General features: G+C 38.6%; 1 protein-coding gene across 1 annotated transcript in view; it reads left to right on the forward strand.

Moving 5' to 3' along the window:
* USP12 (ubiquitin specific peptidase 12) overlaps nucleotides 1-20,887 on the forward strand; it is a 156,131-nt gene that overhangs the window by 45,125 nt on the left and 90,119 nt on the right. Inside the window, exon 2 of the mRNA XM_080662502.1 lies at nucleotides 16,294-16,374. Coding sequence (XP_080518628.1) covers nucleotides 16,294-16,374 — 81 coding nt within the window. The remainder of the gene's footprint in view (nucleotides 1-16,293; nucleotides 16,375-20,887) is intronic.

Below are 20,887 nucleotides of genomic sequence, written 5' to 3' on the forward strand. Positions count from 1 at the left end.
GTGCAGGCTGGTCTGAGGGACACCCCCTTCCCCTGTGCACGAATTTCGTGCACCGGGCCTCTAGTATGTAAGAAAGTTGTTAGAGTAAATCCTAGGAGTTCTCATCACAAGGAAATTTTTTTTCTTTTTATTGTATCTGTATGAGAAGATGGATGGATGTTAATGAACCTACTGTGGTAATCAATTCACAATATATGAAAGTCAAACCATCATGCTGTGTCCCTTAAACTTATACAGTGATGTATGTCAATTATTTCTCAATAAAACTAGGATAACTCCCAAAAGTGCAATAATACCGACTTTTACATTTATCCGTGTTTTTTATTTTTCTACATGACTTTGAGTTATTGCCTAGTGTCTTTTCATTTTAGCTGGAAGGGCTCCCTTTAGTATTCTTGTAGGACAGGTCTACTGGTAATGAATACCCTTAGATTTATTTTGGAATATCTTAATTTCTGTTTTACTCCTGAAGAATAGTTTTGCCATTCTTAGAAATTCGTTGACAGTTTTTCTCTCCTAGCACTTAAAATGTTATCCTCTGCTTTCTGGCATATGTGGTTTCTGATGAAAACTCCGCTCTTAATCTTGCTGCAGATCCCTTGTCTGTGATGAGTTTCTTCTTCCAAGATTTCGATTCTCTCTTTGTCTTTTACAATTTCTCTGTAATGTGTGGACCTTGTTGAAGTTTTTCTGTTTCAAATTTGTTGAACTTCTAGGATGTGTAAATTCAGGTCTTTCATAAAATTTGGGAAGTTTTGGGCCATTATTTCTTCAGGTTTTTTTTATTTTTTATTGTTGCTTGCTTCTTTCTTTCTCTCTGTCTGGGATTCTCATGCATATGTTGGTATGTTTGGTGGTATGCTATAGGTCTCTCAGTATCTGTTCATTTTTCTGAATTATTTTTTCATTGTGCTCTTCAGACGATAATTTCAACTGCCTTATTTTCGAGTTCACTGATTTTTTTTCTCCTGCCTGCCTAAATCTGCCATTGAACTCCTTTATTGAATTTCTTATTTCAGCTATTGTACTTTAAAAAGAAAGCAAATAAAAAATCTGGAATTATTATAGTTATAATCTCTTTATTGACGTCCCCTATTTATTCATACAGCAGTCTCCTGATTGTCTTTAGTTCTTTTGTTTCCTTTTGTTCTTTGAGTATATATAAGACAATTGATTAAAAATCTTTGATTAGTAATTTCAATGTCTGAAATTCCAGAGGAAGAGGAATGGTGGCTGGGTTGCACACTCCTCTCTCTTACCCAGCTTCAGCAGCCTCTCCCTTCACCAGCCACTCCCCTGCTTGTTGTAAGTGTTCTGAGGTAGTTGATTCTGATGGACTTTTTAGCTTAATGAATGGTTTTGGTGGAGGGACTGGCCCCTGGAGCTTCCTACTCTGCCATTGCTGTGATGTCATTCTACCCTTGGTTATGTTTGTACATAACCGCTTATGGTGCCAAGGGTAGCCCTTTCCTTTCTATGTTTGACAAAACCATTTAAGTTTGATGATAATTTTACCAGAGGCTAGAGTACAGTTAGCCTCTGGAATCTGGAGTATGAGTTCTGTTGTTGTAGTAGTAAGAGAGTAATTAAGTCAGTCAATAATATACATGTTTTTTTAATTTCACTTTAATAATACCTGTATCTGTATAGTGATTTTCTTTACAGGGATGCAAGTGTGAGGCATTTGGACAGATTATCCATTCGTGTTGGAGACGGGGCCTCCCTATTCTGTTTGTATCCTATCTCATCAAGTTTGGCTTTGCTTTGTGCTGACCTCTGATGCGCAGAGGGTGTTTGCAGCTTTCTGAGCTACGCTGTGATGGTACAGTGTCAGTGTTCAGTCTGCGTCAATCTAAGAATCCTCTATCTGTGGAGCAATTTTAACTCTGATGGTAGAGTTAAAACCAGAGGAAGTCACTACAGAGGGCCTACCAGCTGTGGGCAAACTACGGCCTGCGGGCCGGATCTGGCCCGTTCGGCTGTTCTATCCGGCCCGCGGAGCCGAAGAGCGGAGGGTTCTCTTGCTCTCCCCTCCGCTCCTTTACTTTGAATTTATATTAGTTCACACAAACACTCCATCCGTGCTTTTGTTCCGGCCCTCCGGTCCAGTTTAAGAACCCATTGTGGCCCTCGAGTCAAAAAGTTTGCCCACCCCTGGCCTAGACCAAGTTTATTAGAATGACTACAAGATTCTTAGACTTTCTCAGTGACTTTGGAATTTCAGTCTTTTGAGGGGTTCATTTGCTGGTAAGAAGGGACAAATTATTTAATGCTTACTGTGCCAGGCATGGTTCTAAACATCTATGTGGTTTTCAGAAACAAGCCATGATAAAGGTGTTGTTTGTCCTTACAGATTAGGAAACCGGAGCACAAAGGGGGGAAATACTGGTATCTTGTCCTACTACCACACTTTGATTGTGATTCTATATTGCTGCTATTTTAGAATGTAGCATTGGAGATATGCAATAGATAAATCTGGCATCTTGCTGATGAGGAAAGCAAGGCATAGAGTGATTTGTGGAAGATGACCCTGTGCTTTAGCAGGTTGTATTAGAACCAGGCCAGTAGTGCAGGCCTCGTGATCTGAAGGACTTTGCTCAGTGTACTGCAGAGCCTGCAGCTAGAATCTAGTTCGAGTGCCTACTCATGTTCTTCAGGGCTCTCGTTTTGCCAACACGAAAAGCTGTAACGAAAACACCTCTGAAGAAGAATTCAAGGCTTGTCTCTTTTAGTTCCATCTGTTTGTGAAGCCTTTCCCAAATCCTCTAGCTCCCAGTGTTATTCCTGTCATGACATCTTATAGTACATGCTGTCTTGTAGTTTGGCGCTTATTCTCTGCTCTATAACTTTAAATTTATTTTAAATAATTTTCTACCTCTGTGTCATTATGAAAAGCTAATTTTTATTCACCGTATACTTCCCAATTAGATTATGATTTTGCAATTTTTTGAAGCGTTTTTAAAAAATCTTTTACAGCACTGTATATCACAACTTTATTGATTTCAACTCACAGTAAGAAATAAACTTATTTCTTTACAGTTAGACATAATTGTACATATTTAAATATTGGAACAAAAGTATCATGAACCATTGTGTTCTCTTAGTAGAGAGATGTACTGTGAAAACATTTATTCTGTTTTACTGAAAAAGAAATGGTAGTTGGGTGCTACGGTTTGAAAATCACATTCTACAACTTCTCACACAGGGCTAAATATTCAGATAGTTAATGGAATTCACCTTTTCTTGAAGGACTACTGCTTTGAGACTTTTTATGATGTCTGAAACTTAGGATATGGAAATGGTTTATTTCATAAAAATTTCTGTTGTCTTTGATACAGTTTCAGGGACACAGTGTCTTCCAGATCAGGTGTGGGCTTTCAGCCTTGAGTTTCTTTTCTTGTGTAAGATATAGAAAGTTGTTTCTCTTATCTTCTGTGCCCTGGATTCATTCACTTCCTCTTTGTTGTGTTCACATTCTCATATTGGCTCTCTGTGCCTCCAGAACTTTTTTTGGTGTACGAAGGTCACTTGCTTCTCTTATCTTTGGGGAGCCTTTCCTGCCTGTTTTGGTAGTTTTCTCCTTTAGGTATTGACCTGATATGATCCTTTCAGTATTAATCTTGGAATGATATCTATTGGATTCTAAGATAGGATTTGAAACACAAAAGTGGGAAAAATATATTTTCTCATTTGTGTCTTAAATAAAAAGAATGTTGTCAGGGAACTGATAGTTTGCCATAATTCATATAAAAAAGAGTATTCTTGATAAATATGTTTTCTAGATAGATGTTCATCCTTTTATATTTTAATCATGTTCATTTCTTGATAAGATATATTAAGTTTTCTAGTTTCTTAAATAGTATATACTGAACTGTGAATTAGCTTTCCACAACGATATGTATTTATATATACCATTTTTTTCCTGCCATATTCTAGCTTTAGATTATGGACATTTCTTAACTTACTTCTTAAAAACATTCCTGGTTATCAGTTTACATCTTCCTTATAATGGCAGAATGAAAGGCAGTCAGATAAGCGTTTTCCATGGTTGACTATGTTAAAATTATGTAATGGGAAGCAGCCATATCCCAGCTTATTTTCTTTTTTTTTCTTTGTAGGTGGTATCTTAAAAATAATAGATCATAGGTGTCCTTCTAGTTTCAACTTATTCTTTTACTTGCATGATTAATTTTTTGGGCATTAAAAAGAAGCATTTCTTAGCTTTCTAAGAATTTATTCTGTTTTACTGAAATAGAAAATGGCATTTGGGTGCTGCAGTTTGAAAATCACATTCTACAACTTCTCACACAGGGCTAGATATTCAAATACTTAATGAAATTCACCTTTTCTACTAGGTAAGTTTAAGAAGTTACTTATTCAATAGCCTGCAAATTTTTATTATCAGATGACTAGTTCTGAGGATTTGGTACTATGTCCTAATTTTTATTCAAAATTTTGGTAAGTATTTGACCTTTAATAGACTATCCAATATTTTATCCTTAATATTTAATGAGATTGGAAGAGCTGGTAGATTCACATGTTGCTAGAAATGTGGGCATGAGAGGTACGATAGATACTAATATCTTACATACGGATGTAACTGAGGTCCTGTCTCCAGTTACACAGAGAAGTGGTATGGCCAGGTCCAGACTTCAGTCTGTAACTTTGCTATTTCAGGGCTATCTTTATATACCATGGTCTCTCTACAGCCATAAAACAACATTTCCTAGTGGCCAAAGATGCAACTTCCATTTATAAAAATAATAAGTCCTAGGGTTGTACTGGACAGCATGCCACCTGTAGTGAATCATACTATATTGTATGGTTGAAAGTTGCTAAGAGAGTAGGTCTTAAAAGTAATCACCTCAAAGAAAAAGTATTTGTAACTGTGGGGTAATGTTAATTAGATTTATTATGGTGATTATTTTGCAATATACATTAATCAAATCATTATGTTCTATACCTGAATCTAATTATAATATTATATGTGAATTATATCTCAATAAAATTAAAAATCCACAATATTACCTACTTTTAATAAAACGTTAGCTTTAGTTGCTAACATTATACTGACAGGAATATTGGCCAAAAATATTACTCAGTATTATCCTTGTTTCTTAAGCACAAACATTTTGTTTATTTTTTCCCCTTGATTTTATTTAATTTTATTATTTTTAAATATGTTTTTATTGATTTCAGAGAGGAAGGGAGAGGGAGAGATAGAAACATCAATGATGAGAGAGAATCATTGATTATTTGCCTCCTGCACATCTCCTGCTGGGGGATTGAGCCCACAACCTGGGCGTGTGCCCTGACCAGGTATCCAAATGTGACCTCCTGGTTCATAGGTTGACCAGCTATACCAGCCGGGCTATTTATTTATTTTATTAAAACCTTTTTTTAGAGCAGTTTTAGGTTGATAGCAAAATTGAGGGGGAAGATACAGAGATAATTTCATACATCCCCTGCCTGCACATATGCACAGTTTCCCCCATTATCAACATCCCTCACCAGAGTGGTGGTGCCTTTCTTACAGTTGATGAACTTATATTGACACATCGTAATCACCAAAAATCATAGTTTACATTATGTTCACTCTTGGTTTTGTGCATTCTGTGTGTTTGGACAAATGTATAAAAACACGCACCCATCATTATTATATCATACAGAGAATTTTCACTGACCTGAAAGTCCTCTGTACTCTGCACATTTATTCCTCCCCCTCTCTGACCCCTGGCAGCCAGTGATTTTTTTTTTACTGTCTCCCTAGTTACCAATAAGTTTTTACTTTCAATTATTGTAATTTTTATATTTAGAAGTTTTATTTGGTTCTTTAAAAAAATTTGCTTAGACTTTAGGGCAGGCGTGGGGAACGTCCAGCCTGCGGGCCATATACGCCCCTGAAACCATTTGGTCTGGCCCTGCCAAGGCATTGGGGGTGAGTTAATTAAATGTTTGACCAAATATAGCAGGCTAATTTTTAAGTTAATAATTTTGTATGGCCTGCGAATGATGTTATAAATATTTAGTTGGCCTGTGGCAGAAAAAAGGTTCCCCATCCCCGCTTTAGGGTCTCATTCTTGTAATAAAGCCTGTGTTATTTATTGGCACATATTAAGCATTTGTTTTTTATTGTGTCTGAATTAGTTCTGATATTTAATGTCTTTGAGTTTAGTTTGGCTATCTTTTTGCTGGCTTTTCTTTATGGTACTTTGTTTTCCTGTTTTTATGTATGTATATGTGTGTTTTTAAAAAATACACATTTTTATTGATTTAAGAGAGAGGAAGGGAGAGAGATAGAGAGATAGAAATATCAATAAGAGAGAAACATAGATTGGCTACCTCCTGCATACTCCGTACGGGGGATGGAGCCCTCAACCTGGGCATGTGCCCTGACCGAGAATTGAACTGTGGCCTCCTGGTTCATGGGCCTATGTTCAACCACTGAGTGACTCCGGCCAGGCTGTATGTGTGTGTTTTTTGACTATGAACATAAATCTCTTTGAATTTTATTTATGGGAACTCATTTTTAAAAATATCATCACCCAAAGATATGTTTTTGTTGATTTTAGAGAAGAAAGTGGGGGGCGGAGGGGAGAGAAACATTGATTGTTGTCTCCCATACGCACCCCAACTGGGCATTGAACCCACAACCTTTTGGTGAACAGGATGATGCTCCAATCAACAAACAACCTAGCCAGGGCTGTGCGAACTCGGGGTTGGGGGGTAGATAAAATTTGTCTTCCAGAGTGAATTTATAATTCTGCTAGTTGTTGGGTAGAAGACACTGTCAACTCAGGATCTTTTTGAATTACATTTTGTGCTTATGGTTTTTTTTATTTTTTTTATTATTGTGATGAAAAACATATAACATACAATTTTCCATCTTTTTTTTCAATTATAGTTCACATTCAGTATTATTCTGTATTAGGTTCGGGTGCACAACATAGTGGTTAAATAATCATATACCCTACAGAGTGGTCCCCCTGATATTTCAAATACCCGCCCCCCCCCCCACCCAGCCCATACATAGCTATTACAATATTATTTTTCCCCCATTGACCTCTCCCCGGCCACTCCCATCCTCCAGCACATGCCCTCATCCCCCTAGTGTCTGTGTCCATTGGTAATGCTTATATGCATGCAAACAAGTCCTTTGGTTGATCTCTTACCCACCCCCACCCCCACCCCCATCTCCCCTCTGAGGTTTGACAGTCAGTTCGATGCTTCTCTGTCTCTGAATCTATTTTTGTTCATCAGTTTATGTTGTTAACTATATTCCACAAATGAGTGAGATCATGTGGTATTTATCTTCCTCCAACTGGCTTATTTCACTTAGCATAATGCTCTCCAGGTCCATCCATGCTGTTGCGAATGGTAAGAGTTCCTTCCTTTTTTACAGCAGTGTAGTATTCCATGGTGTAGATGTACCACCGTTTTTTAATCCATTCATCTGCTGATGGGCACTTAGGCTGTGTCCAAATCTTCGCTATTGTAAATTGTGCTGCTGTGGACATAGGGGTGCATATATCCTTTCTGATTGGTGTTTCTGTTTTCCATTTTTAATTTTTTGAGGAAACGCCATGCTGTTTTCCACAGTGGAAATGCACCAGTCTGCATTCCCACCAGCAGTGCATAAAGTGTCCTTTTATTCCACATCCTCACCAACACTTGTCCTTTGTTGATTTGTTGATGATAGTCATGTCATTTGGATTTGCATCTCTCAGATGATTAGTGACCTTGAGCATGTTTTCATATGTCTCTTGGCCTTCTGTATGTCCTCTTTCGAAAGATGTCTATTTAGGTCCTTTGCCAATTTTTTTTATAGGATTGTTGATCTTCCTTTTGTTAAGTTGTATGAGTTTCCTATAAATTTTGAAGATTAAACCTTTATCGGAGATAATATTGGCATATATGTTCTCCAATGCAGTGGATTTTCTTGTTGTTTTGCTTCTTTTGCTGTGCAGAAGCTTTTTATTTTGATGTAGTCCCATTTGTTTAATTTCCATTGACCTAGAAGCTGTATCGGTAAAGGTATTGCTATGACATATGTCTGATATTTTGCTGCCTGTGGTTTCCTCTAAGATTTTTATGGTTTCCCGTCTTACGTGTTAAGTCCTTTATCCATTTTGAGTTTATTCTTGTTTATGGTGTAAGTTGGTGGTCTAGTTTCATTTTTTTGCATGTATCTGTCCAATTTTCCCAACACCATTTATGTAAGAGACAGTCTTGACTCCTTTGTATGCTCTTTCCTCCTTTGTCAAATATTAATTGAGCATACAGGCGTGGGTCAATTTCCGGGTCCTCTGTTTGTTTCATTGGTCTATATGTTTGTTCTTGTGCTAGTACCAGACAGTTTTGAGGACAGTGGCTTTGTAATATAGCTTGATATCTGGTATTGAGATCCTGCCTACTTTGTTCTTCTTTCTAAGGATGGCTGTGGCTATTCGGGGTCTTATTTATTCCAGATAAATTTTTGGAAAGTTTGTTCTAGGTCTTTGCAGTATGCCATTGGTATTTTAATGGGGATTGCATTGAATCTATAGATTGCTTTGGGTAGTATGGACATTTTAATGATGTTGATTCTACCAATCCATGAACACAGTATATTCTTCCATTTGTTTATGTCTTTCTTCCTTATCTCTTTTTTTCAATGTCCTGTAGTTTTCTGAATACAGGTCTTTTACCGTCTTAGTTAAGTTTATTCTTAGGTATCTTAATTTTTTTTGTTGCAATGGTAAATGGGATTGTTTTTTTAATTTCCCTTTCTGTAAGTTCATTATTGGTGTATAAAAAAAGCCATAGATTTTTGGGTGTTAATTTTGTATTGCCGAATTCATTTATTAAGTCTAATAGTTTTATGATGGAATCTTTAGTTTTCTATGTACAATATCATGTCATCTGCAAATAATGACAGTTTTACCTCTTCTTTTTCAATTTGGATGCCTTTTATTTCTTCTTCTTGTCTAATTGCGATGGCTAGCACTTCCAGTACTATGTTGAACAGGAGAGGTGAGAGTGGACAACCTTATCTTGTTCCTGTTCTTAGGGGAAATGGTTTTAGTTTTTGCCCATTGAGTATGATGTTGGCTGTAGGTTTGTCATATAAGCCTTTTATTATGTTGAGGAATGATCCCTTTATTCCCACTTTGCTGAGGGTTTTTATCATGAAAGGATGTTGGATTTTGTCATATGCTTTTTCTGCATCAATTGATAAAACTATGTGATTTTTATATCTCAGTTTGTTTATGTGATGTATCATGTTTATTGATATGCGGATATTGTACCATCCTTGCATCCCTGGAATAAATCCCACTTGGTCATAGTGTATGATCTTTCCAATGTAATGCTGGATCCGATTTGCTAGGATTTTAGCATCTATGTTCATCAGAGATATTGGCCTGTAATTCTCTTTCTTTGTAGTGTCTTTATCTGGTTTTGGGATTAGGATAATGCTGGCTTCATAGAAAGAGCTTGGAAGTGTTCTTTCCTCTTGAATTTTTTGGAATATCTGAGGAGAATAGGTTTTAGTTTTTCTTTGAATGTTTGGTAAAACTCCTCTGTGAAGCTATCTGGCCCAGGGCTTTTGTTTGCTGGAAGTTTTTGATGAGTGCTTCAATTTCCTCCATAGTTACTGGTTTATTCAGATTTTTTAAGTCTTCCTGATTGAGTTTTGGAAGGTTGTATTTTTCTAGGAATATGTCCATTTCTTATAGGTTGACCAGTTTCTTGGAATAGAGTTGTTCACTGTATTTTTTTTTTTACAACCCTTTGTATTTCTGTGGGGTAGGTTGTTATTTTGCCTCTTTTGTTTATTTGGGTCCTCACTCTTTGCTTCTTGGTGAGCCTGGCTAGAGGTCCATCAATCTTGTTTATCCTTTCAAAGAAGCAGCTCTTGGCTTCATTGATCTTGTGTATTGTTTTTTTGGTCTTTGTGTCACTTATTTCTGCTCTGATCTTTATTATTTTCTTCCTTCTGCTCACTTTGGGCTTTTCTTGCTGCTCTTTTCCAAATTATTTAAGTTGTAGAGTTTGATAATATATTACAAGTTTTTCGAGGTAGGCCTGTAATGCTATGAACTTCCCTCTCAGGACTGCTTTCACTATGTCCCATAGATTTTGGATTGTTGTGTCTTCATTGTCATTTATTTCCAGTATGTTTTTAATTTCTTCTTTCATCTTTTTGGTAACCCAATCATTGTTTAATAACATGCTATTTAGCCTCCAAGTGTTCAAATTTTTAAAATTGTTTTTATTGTTGTTGATTTCTAATATTATGCCATTGTTATATGAGTAGATGTTTGTTATGATTTTAATCTTCTTGAATTTGGAGAGATTTTGCCTGTGTCCCAATATGTGGTCTATCTTTGAAAATGTCCCATGTGCACTTAAGAAGAATGTATATTCTGTAGCTTGGGGTTAAATGTTCTGAAGATGTCAATTAAGTCCATCTGATCTAGTGAGTCATGTAGGATGGCTGTTTCTTTGCTGATTTTTTGTCTAGAGGATTTATCTAGTGATGTCAATGAGGTATTAAAGTTCCCTACTATGATTGTATTGCTGTTGATTTCTCTTTTTATATCTTCCAGAAGTTTTTATATGTATTTGTGTGCTCCTGCGTTGGGAGCATATATATTCACCAGAGTTATATCCTCTTGTGGTATCCGATCCCTTTAGTACTATGAAGTGGCCCTTTTTTATCTCTTGTTAATGGCCTTCACTTTGAGGTCTATTTTGTCAGATATAAGTATTGTTACCCCAGCTTTTTTATCATTTCCATTTGCCTGAAAGATATTTTTCCATCCCTTCACTTTCAGTATGTGTGAGTCTCCTGTTCTGAGGTGGGTCTCTTGTAGACAGCATATGTATGGGTCATTCCTATCCATTCAGCCACTTGATGTCTTTTGATTGGAGCATTTAATCCATTTACATTTAAGGTTATTATTGACCAGAGGCCCGGTGCACGAAATTCATGCACGGGGTGGGGTGTGTCCCTCAGCCCCGCCTGCACCCTCTCCAATCTGGGACCCCTCGAGGAAGGTCCGACTGCCCTCTCACAATCCAGGACTGCTGGCTCCCAACCGCTCGCCTGTCTGCCTTCCTGATTGTCCCTAACCACTTCTGCTTGCCAGCCTGATCACCCCCTAACCACTCCCCTGACAGCCTGATTGATGCCTAACTGCTCCCCTGCCAGCCTGATTGCCCTTAACTGCCCTCCCCTGCAGGCCTGGCCACCCCTAACTGCCCTCCCCTGCAGGCCTGGTCACCCCCAACTGCCCTGCCCTGCAGGCCTGGTCTCCCCCAACTGCTCTCCCCTGCAGGCTTGGGTCCCCCCCAACTGCCCTTCCCTGCAGGTCCGGTTGCCCCCAACTTCCCTCTTTTGCTGGCCTGGTCACCCCAACTGCCCTGCCCTGCAGGCCTTGTCTCTCCCAACTGTCCTCCCCTGCAGGCCTGGTCCCCCCCAACTGCTCTCCCCTGCAGGCCTTGTCTCTCCCAACTGTCCTCCCCTGCAGGCCTGGTCCCCCCCAACTGCTCTCCCCTGCAGGCCTGGGGTCCCCCCCAACTGCCCTTCCCTGCAAGCCCAGTTGCCCCCAACTTCCCTCCTCTGCCGGCCTGGTCACCCCTAACTGCCCTCCCTTGCAGGCCTGGTCCCTCCCAACTTTCCTCCCCTGCTGGCCATCTTGTGGTGGCCATCTTGTGTCCACATGGGGGCGGCCATCTTGTGTGTTGGAGTGATGGTCAATTTGCATATTACTCTTTTATTAGATAGGATAGAGGCCTGGTGCACAGGTGGGGGCTGGCCCACCAGCTCCTGCCCGGTCGTGACTCGGACAAATTAGCATATTACCTCTTTATATGTATAGATGATAGCTGAGCTGTCTCTTTTGTTCCCTTCTCTTATTTCTTAGCTTTTTGAAAAAAGAATTTAGTAAACATTTTATTGAGAACCCACCATGTGCTGGACATAGGATGAATGAGAAACATCCCGGTTTCCATGGAACTCAAGGTCCTGGCCATGCAGGTCAGGATAGAGGGTTCAGGTGTCACCCAGTTTCTTTTCCTTTTCTAGGCTCCAGTTCAGGAAGGAGAAGGGTGGGGACAACTTGGTTCCTTTCTGCAGTCTTTCTTACCTCCTTTTTCTGTTCCTAACCCCCAGTTTCCTCTTCTACTTAGCTGCTCATGAAAGACTATAGCCAAAAATCTGGTGGTTGAATAAAAAGTAGACTAGTATCCGGCATAAAGGGCAGGGCACCTGAGGATGAATGAGGCCATACATAATACTTGTTCAAGCATTTGAGAGTTTGTCCTCTGTGGTCCAGGAGCATAGTAACTGAACTCGGTAGGTAATGTCATATAGTTATTTCTTGGTTGCATGGAACAGATGATAATTATTAATATTACGAACTCGTGAGAATAGCTTTTTCCCCCCTTGGGATTAAGAGACGGTGACAAGAGAACCAACATTTATGGGGATTTGCTTATGTACTAGGCCAGCGGTTGGCACTGCCAGATGCCTTTTCAAATGTTTAAATTTTGTTTATTTGTAACTGTTAGTGGTGATTGATGGACCTCGATTCTTGAGGTTGGCAAAGAAAGAATTCAGAGCCAAGAACTCCAGCACAAGAGGAAATTTATTTAGCATGCAAATAAATTCAAAGAAAAGATTTGATCCGGCTGCTCAGAGAGCTGCCTTGGCCTTTTTGAGAGAAAGTCACAGAAGAAGAAGTGAGCTAACTGGGCTGCTTGGACTCAGGAAACAAGTAATAGAGGCAAAAGAAGGACCTTTAAAACTTAGGAGAAAAGAAAGCAAAGATACATACCTGCACCTGAAAAAGGAAGGTGTAGAGAGGTGCTGGGTTCTTTGCCTTATGGGTTTTTACCTGTTTTCTAAAGGTAGGATTTTAGGGGAAATCTCAGGGGAAGATTTCAATAGACTATTCATCACTGTTCTAAGTGTGTCCTTTAATATACTGATTCATCAGAAAGAGCTAGAAGAAGCATGCCAAACTCGCGGCCCACAACGAATATTTTTGTGGCCCAGCCAATACAACAGTATGTAAGAAACGTTTTAATAAAAAGTTCATAACTTAATTTTTACATAATTATTAATATCGAACTACAATGTTCACTAATGACTTAATACTATAATCGTGTTGCATTCATTCCCCTTACGTGCCTCACGGGAGCAGGCGCACCATTTCTCTCCACTTATGCTAGCAGCGAATATTTTAGCAGCTGATTGCCATGTCATTGGTCTTGGACTGCCTTGTTTGGTGTGCTCAAATAAGGAAATATTTCACTTTTGGAGAACAAGAAAAATAGGTTTATTTCTGTTACACGTATTAATTTGTGCAGTTATTCGGTATCTGGTAAGTTAATGTTCAAGAAAAAATATTAGTTTTTATTAAAATATTCTATTATTTTATATTAACTATTACTCATTTATTTCAGCCCTTTGTATTCAGCATATCTCTATCAAAATAAACCTATGTTTATATGAAAATTGAAGCTTTTGTTTTTTTGCAGCCCACATAAACTTAAACCTTGTTTATTTGACCCATGTAAGCCTTTGAGTTTGACATGCTTGAGCTAGAAGGTCAGGGTCATAATCTCTACTGATTGGTCAGCGCTATGTGTTTTACACACACACACACACACACACACACACACACACACACACACACACACACACAGTGCTGGATGGCTGCAAGTTATCAGAGGAAATACCTTGTTTTGGTAGAACTTGACCACCAACCCATGAGTTCCCTTTAATGTATGTACTGATTTTTAGGCTTGTCCCATCCAGAAGTTGAGGATGTGTTGTTGTCTAACAAAGGTCTGGGCTTCCCAGGTTCAGGAATGTACCTCTTGTCAGGAGACTGCAGGGGTGGGCTTCTGCACACTAAAGGTGGTGTTAACCACACGCCAGTGTCCTTGAGGCAAAATGTGTGTGCTGTTATATATATGACTAGTCGAAATCATGCAAGACCCAGACACGCGGGAAATCGTGCGAGACTCGGAACTCCAGACTCCGCCACGCCACAGGACTCCCTCAAGTCTCGCCACACTGCGAGACCCAGAGTCAAGTCCCGCTGTGCTGTGGGACCCAGAGTCAAATCCCCACCTACCCGCACACACCTTGCCGTGCACGCAGCCTCCTGGTGACTGATCTTTGGTTGTTACGGCGTTAGGGCCACTGGGTTTTTATAATATAGATGGAGTTTTGTGCTAATCAGTTTTTTAACATTGTTTTTGAGAAGTAACCATGTTTTTGTATGTAAATCCAGTTTACTTATTCTGACTCTACTATATAATAGGTGTACCGGTTAATAATGCAGATTTTTTTCAATAGATGGAGTTACACATATATTGATATACGTGTGATTTGATATTATGCTATTTTGTTGTATTGCCAACAAACTTTAAAACTTCCTATGTCAAATTTGCTGAAGGTGTTAATATCATAGTTATTTTTACACTTAAAAATGTCAAATTTCGTGCCAAAAAAAGCATTTGCGGGAAGTTATAATTCATTACTTTATTTTGAAGAAAAGTGCTGCTGAATACTTCGGGAAGCTTAATGGTGAACATGCTCCATCTCAAGATACTTGTGAATGCTGGTTTAAGTGCTTTAAAAATGATGATTTCAGTGAGAAAGACAAAGAACCGAAAAAGTTTTAAGACCAACAATTACAAGCATTATTGGATGAAGATGGGTGTCAAACTCAAAAACAACTTGCAGAAAGATTAAACGTTGCTCAGCAAACAATTTCCAATTGTTTACAAGCAATGGGAAAGATTTTAAAGGAAAGAAAATGGGTGCCACATCAACTGAACGAAAGACAAATGGAAAACCGAAAAGTCATCAGTACAATGTTGCTTCAACGGCACGAAAGAAAGTCTTTTTTGCATCAAATTGTGACTGGCGATGAAAAGTGGATTTATTTGAGAATTCCAAATGCACAAAATCATGGGTTGATCAAGGTCAACCATCAACATCGACTGCAAGGCCAAATTGCTTTGGAAAGAAGACAATGCTCTGTGTTTGGTGGGATCAGGAAGGTGTTTTGTATTATGAGCTTCTAAAACCAGGTGAAACTGTTAATACTGATCGCTACTGACAACAAATAATCAATTTGAACCACGCTTTGATCGTGAAACAACCAGAATGGACGAGAAGACACGGCAAAGTAATTTTGCTTCATGATGACACACCCTCACACACTTAAAACCCAGTTAAAGACACGTTAAAAGATCTTGCCTGGGAAGTATTAACCCACCCGCTGTATTCACCAGACCTTGCTCCTTCAGATTAGCACTTGTTCTGATCAGTGGCACATGCACTTTCTGAGCAGCACTTCAAAACGTACGAAGAAGTGGAAAATTGGGTCTCTGAATGGTTTGCCTCAAAACAAGAAAAGTTCTATTGGTTGGTACCCACAGATTACCTGAAAGATGGGGGAATGTGTAGCTCTAGTGATGGACATTACTTTGAATAAAGCACTTTTGATGATTCTCTTGAAATTATCGTGTTTTCTTTTATTACAAAATTCGTCATTATTAACCGATACACCTAGTATTATGCTATCATATTTTTATAAATCTGTTCATTTAAAAAAATATATTCGTATTGATTTTTTTTTTTAAGAGAGGGAGGAAGGGAGACAGAGAAACATCAATTGGCTTCCCCCTGTACTCCCCTATTGGGGACTGAGCCTGCAACCTGGGCATTGCTCCCTGTCTGGGAATCAAACCGGCGACCTCTTGGTTCCTGGGCCAGTGCTCAATCGCTGAGCCACACAGGCTGGGCTATGCTATAATACTTTATAGACCCTGTAGATTGCTGTCAGCTATGCAATCATCAATGATACTTAAGTAAACATTCTTTTCCCCTTTAGTTCTATGTGAGAATTTCTTAGTTATATACCTCTGAAGAATTGTTAGGCCACTGAATATATGCATTTTAATTTCATAAAATTTCAGCTCTCTGAGATGGCTGCTATCAGATTACAAACTCCCTTTAGAATGCATGATACAGCAAGGGCTTTAATTCATTACTTAGATAAAAGGAACAAGTTAGGAATATAATTCCTTGATCTAGGCTTTGGTTATATGAGAAAATTTCTTTAAACTAGTTTTTAGTAATAATATTAAAAGCCTTTATTCTTCATTATCCTTTTTTATTTTTTTCATTAATGTTAGATAGTTATAAGGAGCATAGTTATTTAAAGGATGTCTTCATAATGCCTACATTAATTGTGATTTTTTTATTTTTGTTTTTTTGTTTTGTAGGGCGCCAATGCCTCGGCATTAGAGAAAGAGATTGGTCCAGAACAGTTTCCAGTCAATGAGCACTATTTTGGATTAGTCAATGTAAGTATTCATTGATGTTTAGCCTTCAGAATTATGTTTGCAAGTAGTTTTTAAAAATGATGAATGCATTTCATAATTTATTAAAGAAAACATGTTCATTTATATTAGTAGACTTAATGCCAAGAAACTTGATTTGGAATTTTGAATTTATCTTTAATATAAGGGAACAAAGTTATCTGATGACTTAAGTGTCTTAGAGATAGAATAGTTTCTACTTATAAGCCTGATGTTTCCTATTTTGTCAAAATTTTCTCATAACCAAAATTTCATATGGTTTAGACCAAATGATCTCTTGATTCTTTCAAATCTATTTAAATGTTTACATATAAGTGGTCCAAATAGTTTAGTCAGTTCCTCCATTTGTTGAGATAGGGTCTTTGTCATTTTACCTCTTACATTGTTCTACTAATATAAATATAAAAGTACAAAGTATAGGGGGAAAATACACCCTCAATCCTTGTGGAGGTAATTCTAGTAATTATACATTATTGAAACTTCAGAAGAACCTGCTTTAGAATTTTTAACTCTTCTGCAACATCAGAAAACACCACAAATCTGTATTATATAATTGTTGTGGTAATTAATATACTATTATACTATACTGTTAGGGGGATCCATGGTGAGTATTTAAAAATATGCTATATATGATGTTATAGGTAATTAAGTTAAATTGAACAAAATTGGTGTGTCGCTAAATACTAGTATGTAATTATGATGTATGAGATAGATTTCTTGTGTGATTTGGGAAAAGCAGTTGGAGTGACATGTATGCCCTTCCCTGCTCTGGGAATCAATATCTGCAAGTGTAATGCTTATAACAAAGAATCAGCAGTCTCCACTTCCCAGCCGTGGGCAAACTACGGCCCGCGGGCCGAATCCGGCTGTTCTATCCGGTTCTCTTGCTCTCCCCTCCGCTCCTTTACTTTGAATTTATATTAGTTCACACAAACACTTCATCCATGCTTTTGTTCCGGCCCTCCGGTCCAGTTTAAGAACCCATTGTGGCAAAAAGTTTGCCCACCCCTGTCTTGCCCCTCTGCAGCGAAGACTACTTAGACTGTTTTTTTCTGGAATTTATCCTTAGATATTATTAAAGTGCTTATACTTCTACTTTTAAAATTCTCCTATTTAAAAAACAAACAAACAATCTATTGACTTCCTGTTAGGATAGATAAGAAATTTAGTTCTTCCACCACCATCCCCTGCTATTCTCCCAACATGGAATTAATCATTGCTTTATTTTTCCATTTCCTTAATTTCCATTGACTCTTCCAGTTAATCTTCATCAGAACTAAAAAAAAACCAAAAAGATTTTCTCAATATCAATTTTCACTGAACATGTTCATCAGGCAAATTCTCCCTTCCCTGGAGCCTTCTGTCCTTTTGTGCAGCCATTGCCTGCCCTTCCTTTTCCACCACTTGGACGTTCCCTTCACGTTTCGTCTTTTCTAGATCCTATTTTCTTTTTCAGTTTTCTCCCTGGCTTTGTGGAACACATTCTACAGTAGCTTCTTTAGGAAGTGTACATGGGAGATAAACTTTGAGATAACTTGTGTATGTAAAATTTTTTTAAAATATATTTTTATTGATTTCAGAGAGGAAGGGAGAGGGAAAGAGAGAAAATTCAATGATGAGAAAGAATCATTGATCGGCTGCCTCCTGCATGCTCTACACTGGGATCGAGCCTGCAACCCGGGTATGTACCCTGACAGGGAATCGAACCTTGACCTCCTGTTTCATAGGTCAAAATTCAACCACTGAGCCATGCCGGCTGGGCTAAAAACATTTTTGTTATTTTAACAACTACATATAGATTTTAGGTTATAACCTTACTGAGGAATTTTTAACTTCTGTTGAGAGGGCTGATGCCATTCTGGTTCTTGATCTCTTCTGTATGTGGCTATCTCCCCATTTAAAAAACGGGGTCGGTGACATTTAGGATGCTCTGTATCTGCTGTTCACAATGTTCTGAGTTTTCATGTGTCTTGATCTCCTCCCTCCCATTATTTCATAGGGCATTTATGTACCTGTTCAGACTGATGATTTCTTTTCCTTATTTCTGGAACATTTCTGATACTATTATTTGAATAATTTTTTTTCAATTAATATAATTTCTCTGTTCTGTCTTTTTTTTTAATAATAGTGTTAGATGCATATTGAAACACGTAGACTGATTCTTTATATTTCGTTCCCCCCCATTTTTGATCATCTGCCTTTTTAATTCTGCATTTTAGATTATTTCTTTGACTTTTTTCCAACTCATTACACTTTTTATTTCTTAGAATGTTACTTTTTTTTTTTTTTATCTTGTTTCACAAAGGCAGTATTTTCTGTTATTTTTCTCAGGTTCGTATTTATAGTTTTTGTTGTTGCTGAAGTTTTCTTATACTTACTGGATTGTTTCTGAGTTGTCTAGTGATCAAAAGCCTCATTTCAATTCTGGAGATGACAGAACCCCAGTTTCTTTGGTGACTCACCTTTATTTAGTTCAGATTCCAATGTTAATATGTGTATTGAATTGTAGTAAAGTTGTGTCCATTGATAGTCTCCCAAAAGACCCATTTTTTAAAATTTAATAAATCTTTATTGTTCAGATTATTACAATTGTTTCTCTTTTTCCCCCATAGCTCCCCTCCACCCTGTTCCCACCCAACTCTCTGCCCTTACCCCCCTCCCTCACTGTCCTCATCCATAGGTGTATGATTTTTGTCCAGTCTCTTCCCGCACCCCCCACACCCCTTTCCCCCCGAGAATTATCAGTCCACTCCCTTTCTATGCCCCTGATTCTATTATATTCACCCGTTTATTCTGTTCATCAGATTTTTTTATTCACCTGATTTTTAGATTCACTTGTTGATAGTTATGTATTTGTTGTTCATAATTTTTATCTTTACCTTTTTCTTCTTCTTCCTCTTGAAGAATACCTTTCAGCATTTCATATAATACTGGTTTGGTGGTGATGAACTCCTTTAGCTTTTTCTTATCTGTGAAGCTCTTCATCTGACCTTCAATTCTGAATGATAGCTTTGCTGGGTAGAGTAATCTTGGTTGTAGGTTCTTGCTATTCATCACTTTGAATATTTCTTGCCACTCCCGTCTGGCCTGCATAGTTTCTGTTGAGAAATCAGCTGACAATCATATGGGTGCTCCTTTGAAGGTAACTAACTGTTTTTCTCTTGCTGCTTTTAATATTCTCTCTTTGTCTTTGGCTCTTGGCATTTTAATTATGATGTGTCTTGGTGTGGTCCTCTTTGGATTTCTTTTGTTTGGGGTTCTGTGTGCTTCCTGGACTTATAAGTCTATTTCTTTCACCAGGTGGGGGAAGTTTTCTGTCATTATTTCTTCCAGTAGGTTTTCAGTATCTTGCTCTCTCTCTTCTTCTGGCACCCCCATAATTCGGATGTTGGTATGCTTGAAGTTGTCCCAGAGGCTCCTTACACTATCTTCATATTTTTGGATTCTTTTTACTTTTTGCTTTTCCAGTTGTGTGTTTTTTGCTTCTTTGTATTTCAAATCTTTGACTTGATTCTTGCGATCCCCTAGTCTGCTATTAGATCTCTGTATAATATTTTTTATTTCAGTCAGTGTATGCTTAATTTCTAGTTGGTCCTTTTTCATATCCTCGAGGGTCTCGCTAAATTTATCGGCCTTTTCTAGAGAATTCTTGAAAAACCTTATTACCATGGTTTAGAACTCTATATCCAGTCATTTGCTTTCCTCCATTTCTTTCATTTGTGACCTGTTTCTTTGTCTCCGCATTTTGGCTGCTTCCCTGAGTTGATAGAGTGGCTTTGTGTGGTAGGTGTCCTAGAGGGCCCAGTGGCTCAGCCTCCCCAGTTACCTGAGGTGGACACTCTTGGTGCACCCCTTTGTGGGTTGTGTGCACAGTCTTGTTGTAGTTAAGCCTTGATTGTTGTTGGTATCACTGGGAGGAATTGACCTCCAGGCCAATTGGCTGTGAGGATCAGCTGTGTCTACGCTGGGAGAACTTATGTGCTGGAGACACCCTTATGAGACAAGACTTGCAAAAGCCTCTGTGCTTAGCTTGGATGGGGTGGAGTCTCAGGGCGGAGCAGACAGCATTGGTTTCCCGTCAGCCCTGCCCTAATAGGCCCCTGTGTCTCAGTGTCCCTTGGTAATCGCTGCAAGCACCTCTGAGAGAAAGCCCCCCTTGAGTTCCGCCCGCTGCCAGACAGTCCAGGTTCTCCCCGAATGAGTCTGGGTCCCCAGAGTCTCGCTTGGAACTGTAGTTCAGTGCAGTCGGGAGCTTTTTTCTGCCTCCCGCTTGAGAAAGCCAGCCACGCACTCAGTTGCCAGTCCTCTCCGCGCGTGCGTCTCAGTACCTCTGCCTCCTGCAGCTCCTCTGAGTCTCAGTGTGCTTTCTCTTTCCTTCTAGTTGTAGAATTTCCACTCAACCAGCCTTCCTGTGGTTCTGGATGATGTCCGTTTTGTCTTTTAGTTGTAGATTTGAAATTGTTGTGTGAGGCAGCAGTTTAGGTGTTTACCTATGCCG

Source organism: Plecotus auritus (assembly GCF_963455305.1).
Source record: "Plecotus auritus genome assembly, chromosome: 3".
NCBI classification, from domain to species: domain Eukaryota; kingdom Metazoa; phylum Chordata; class Mammalia; order Chiroptera; family Vespertilionidae; genus Plecotus; species Plecotus auritus.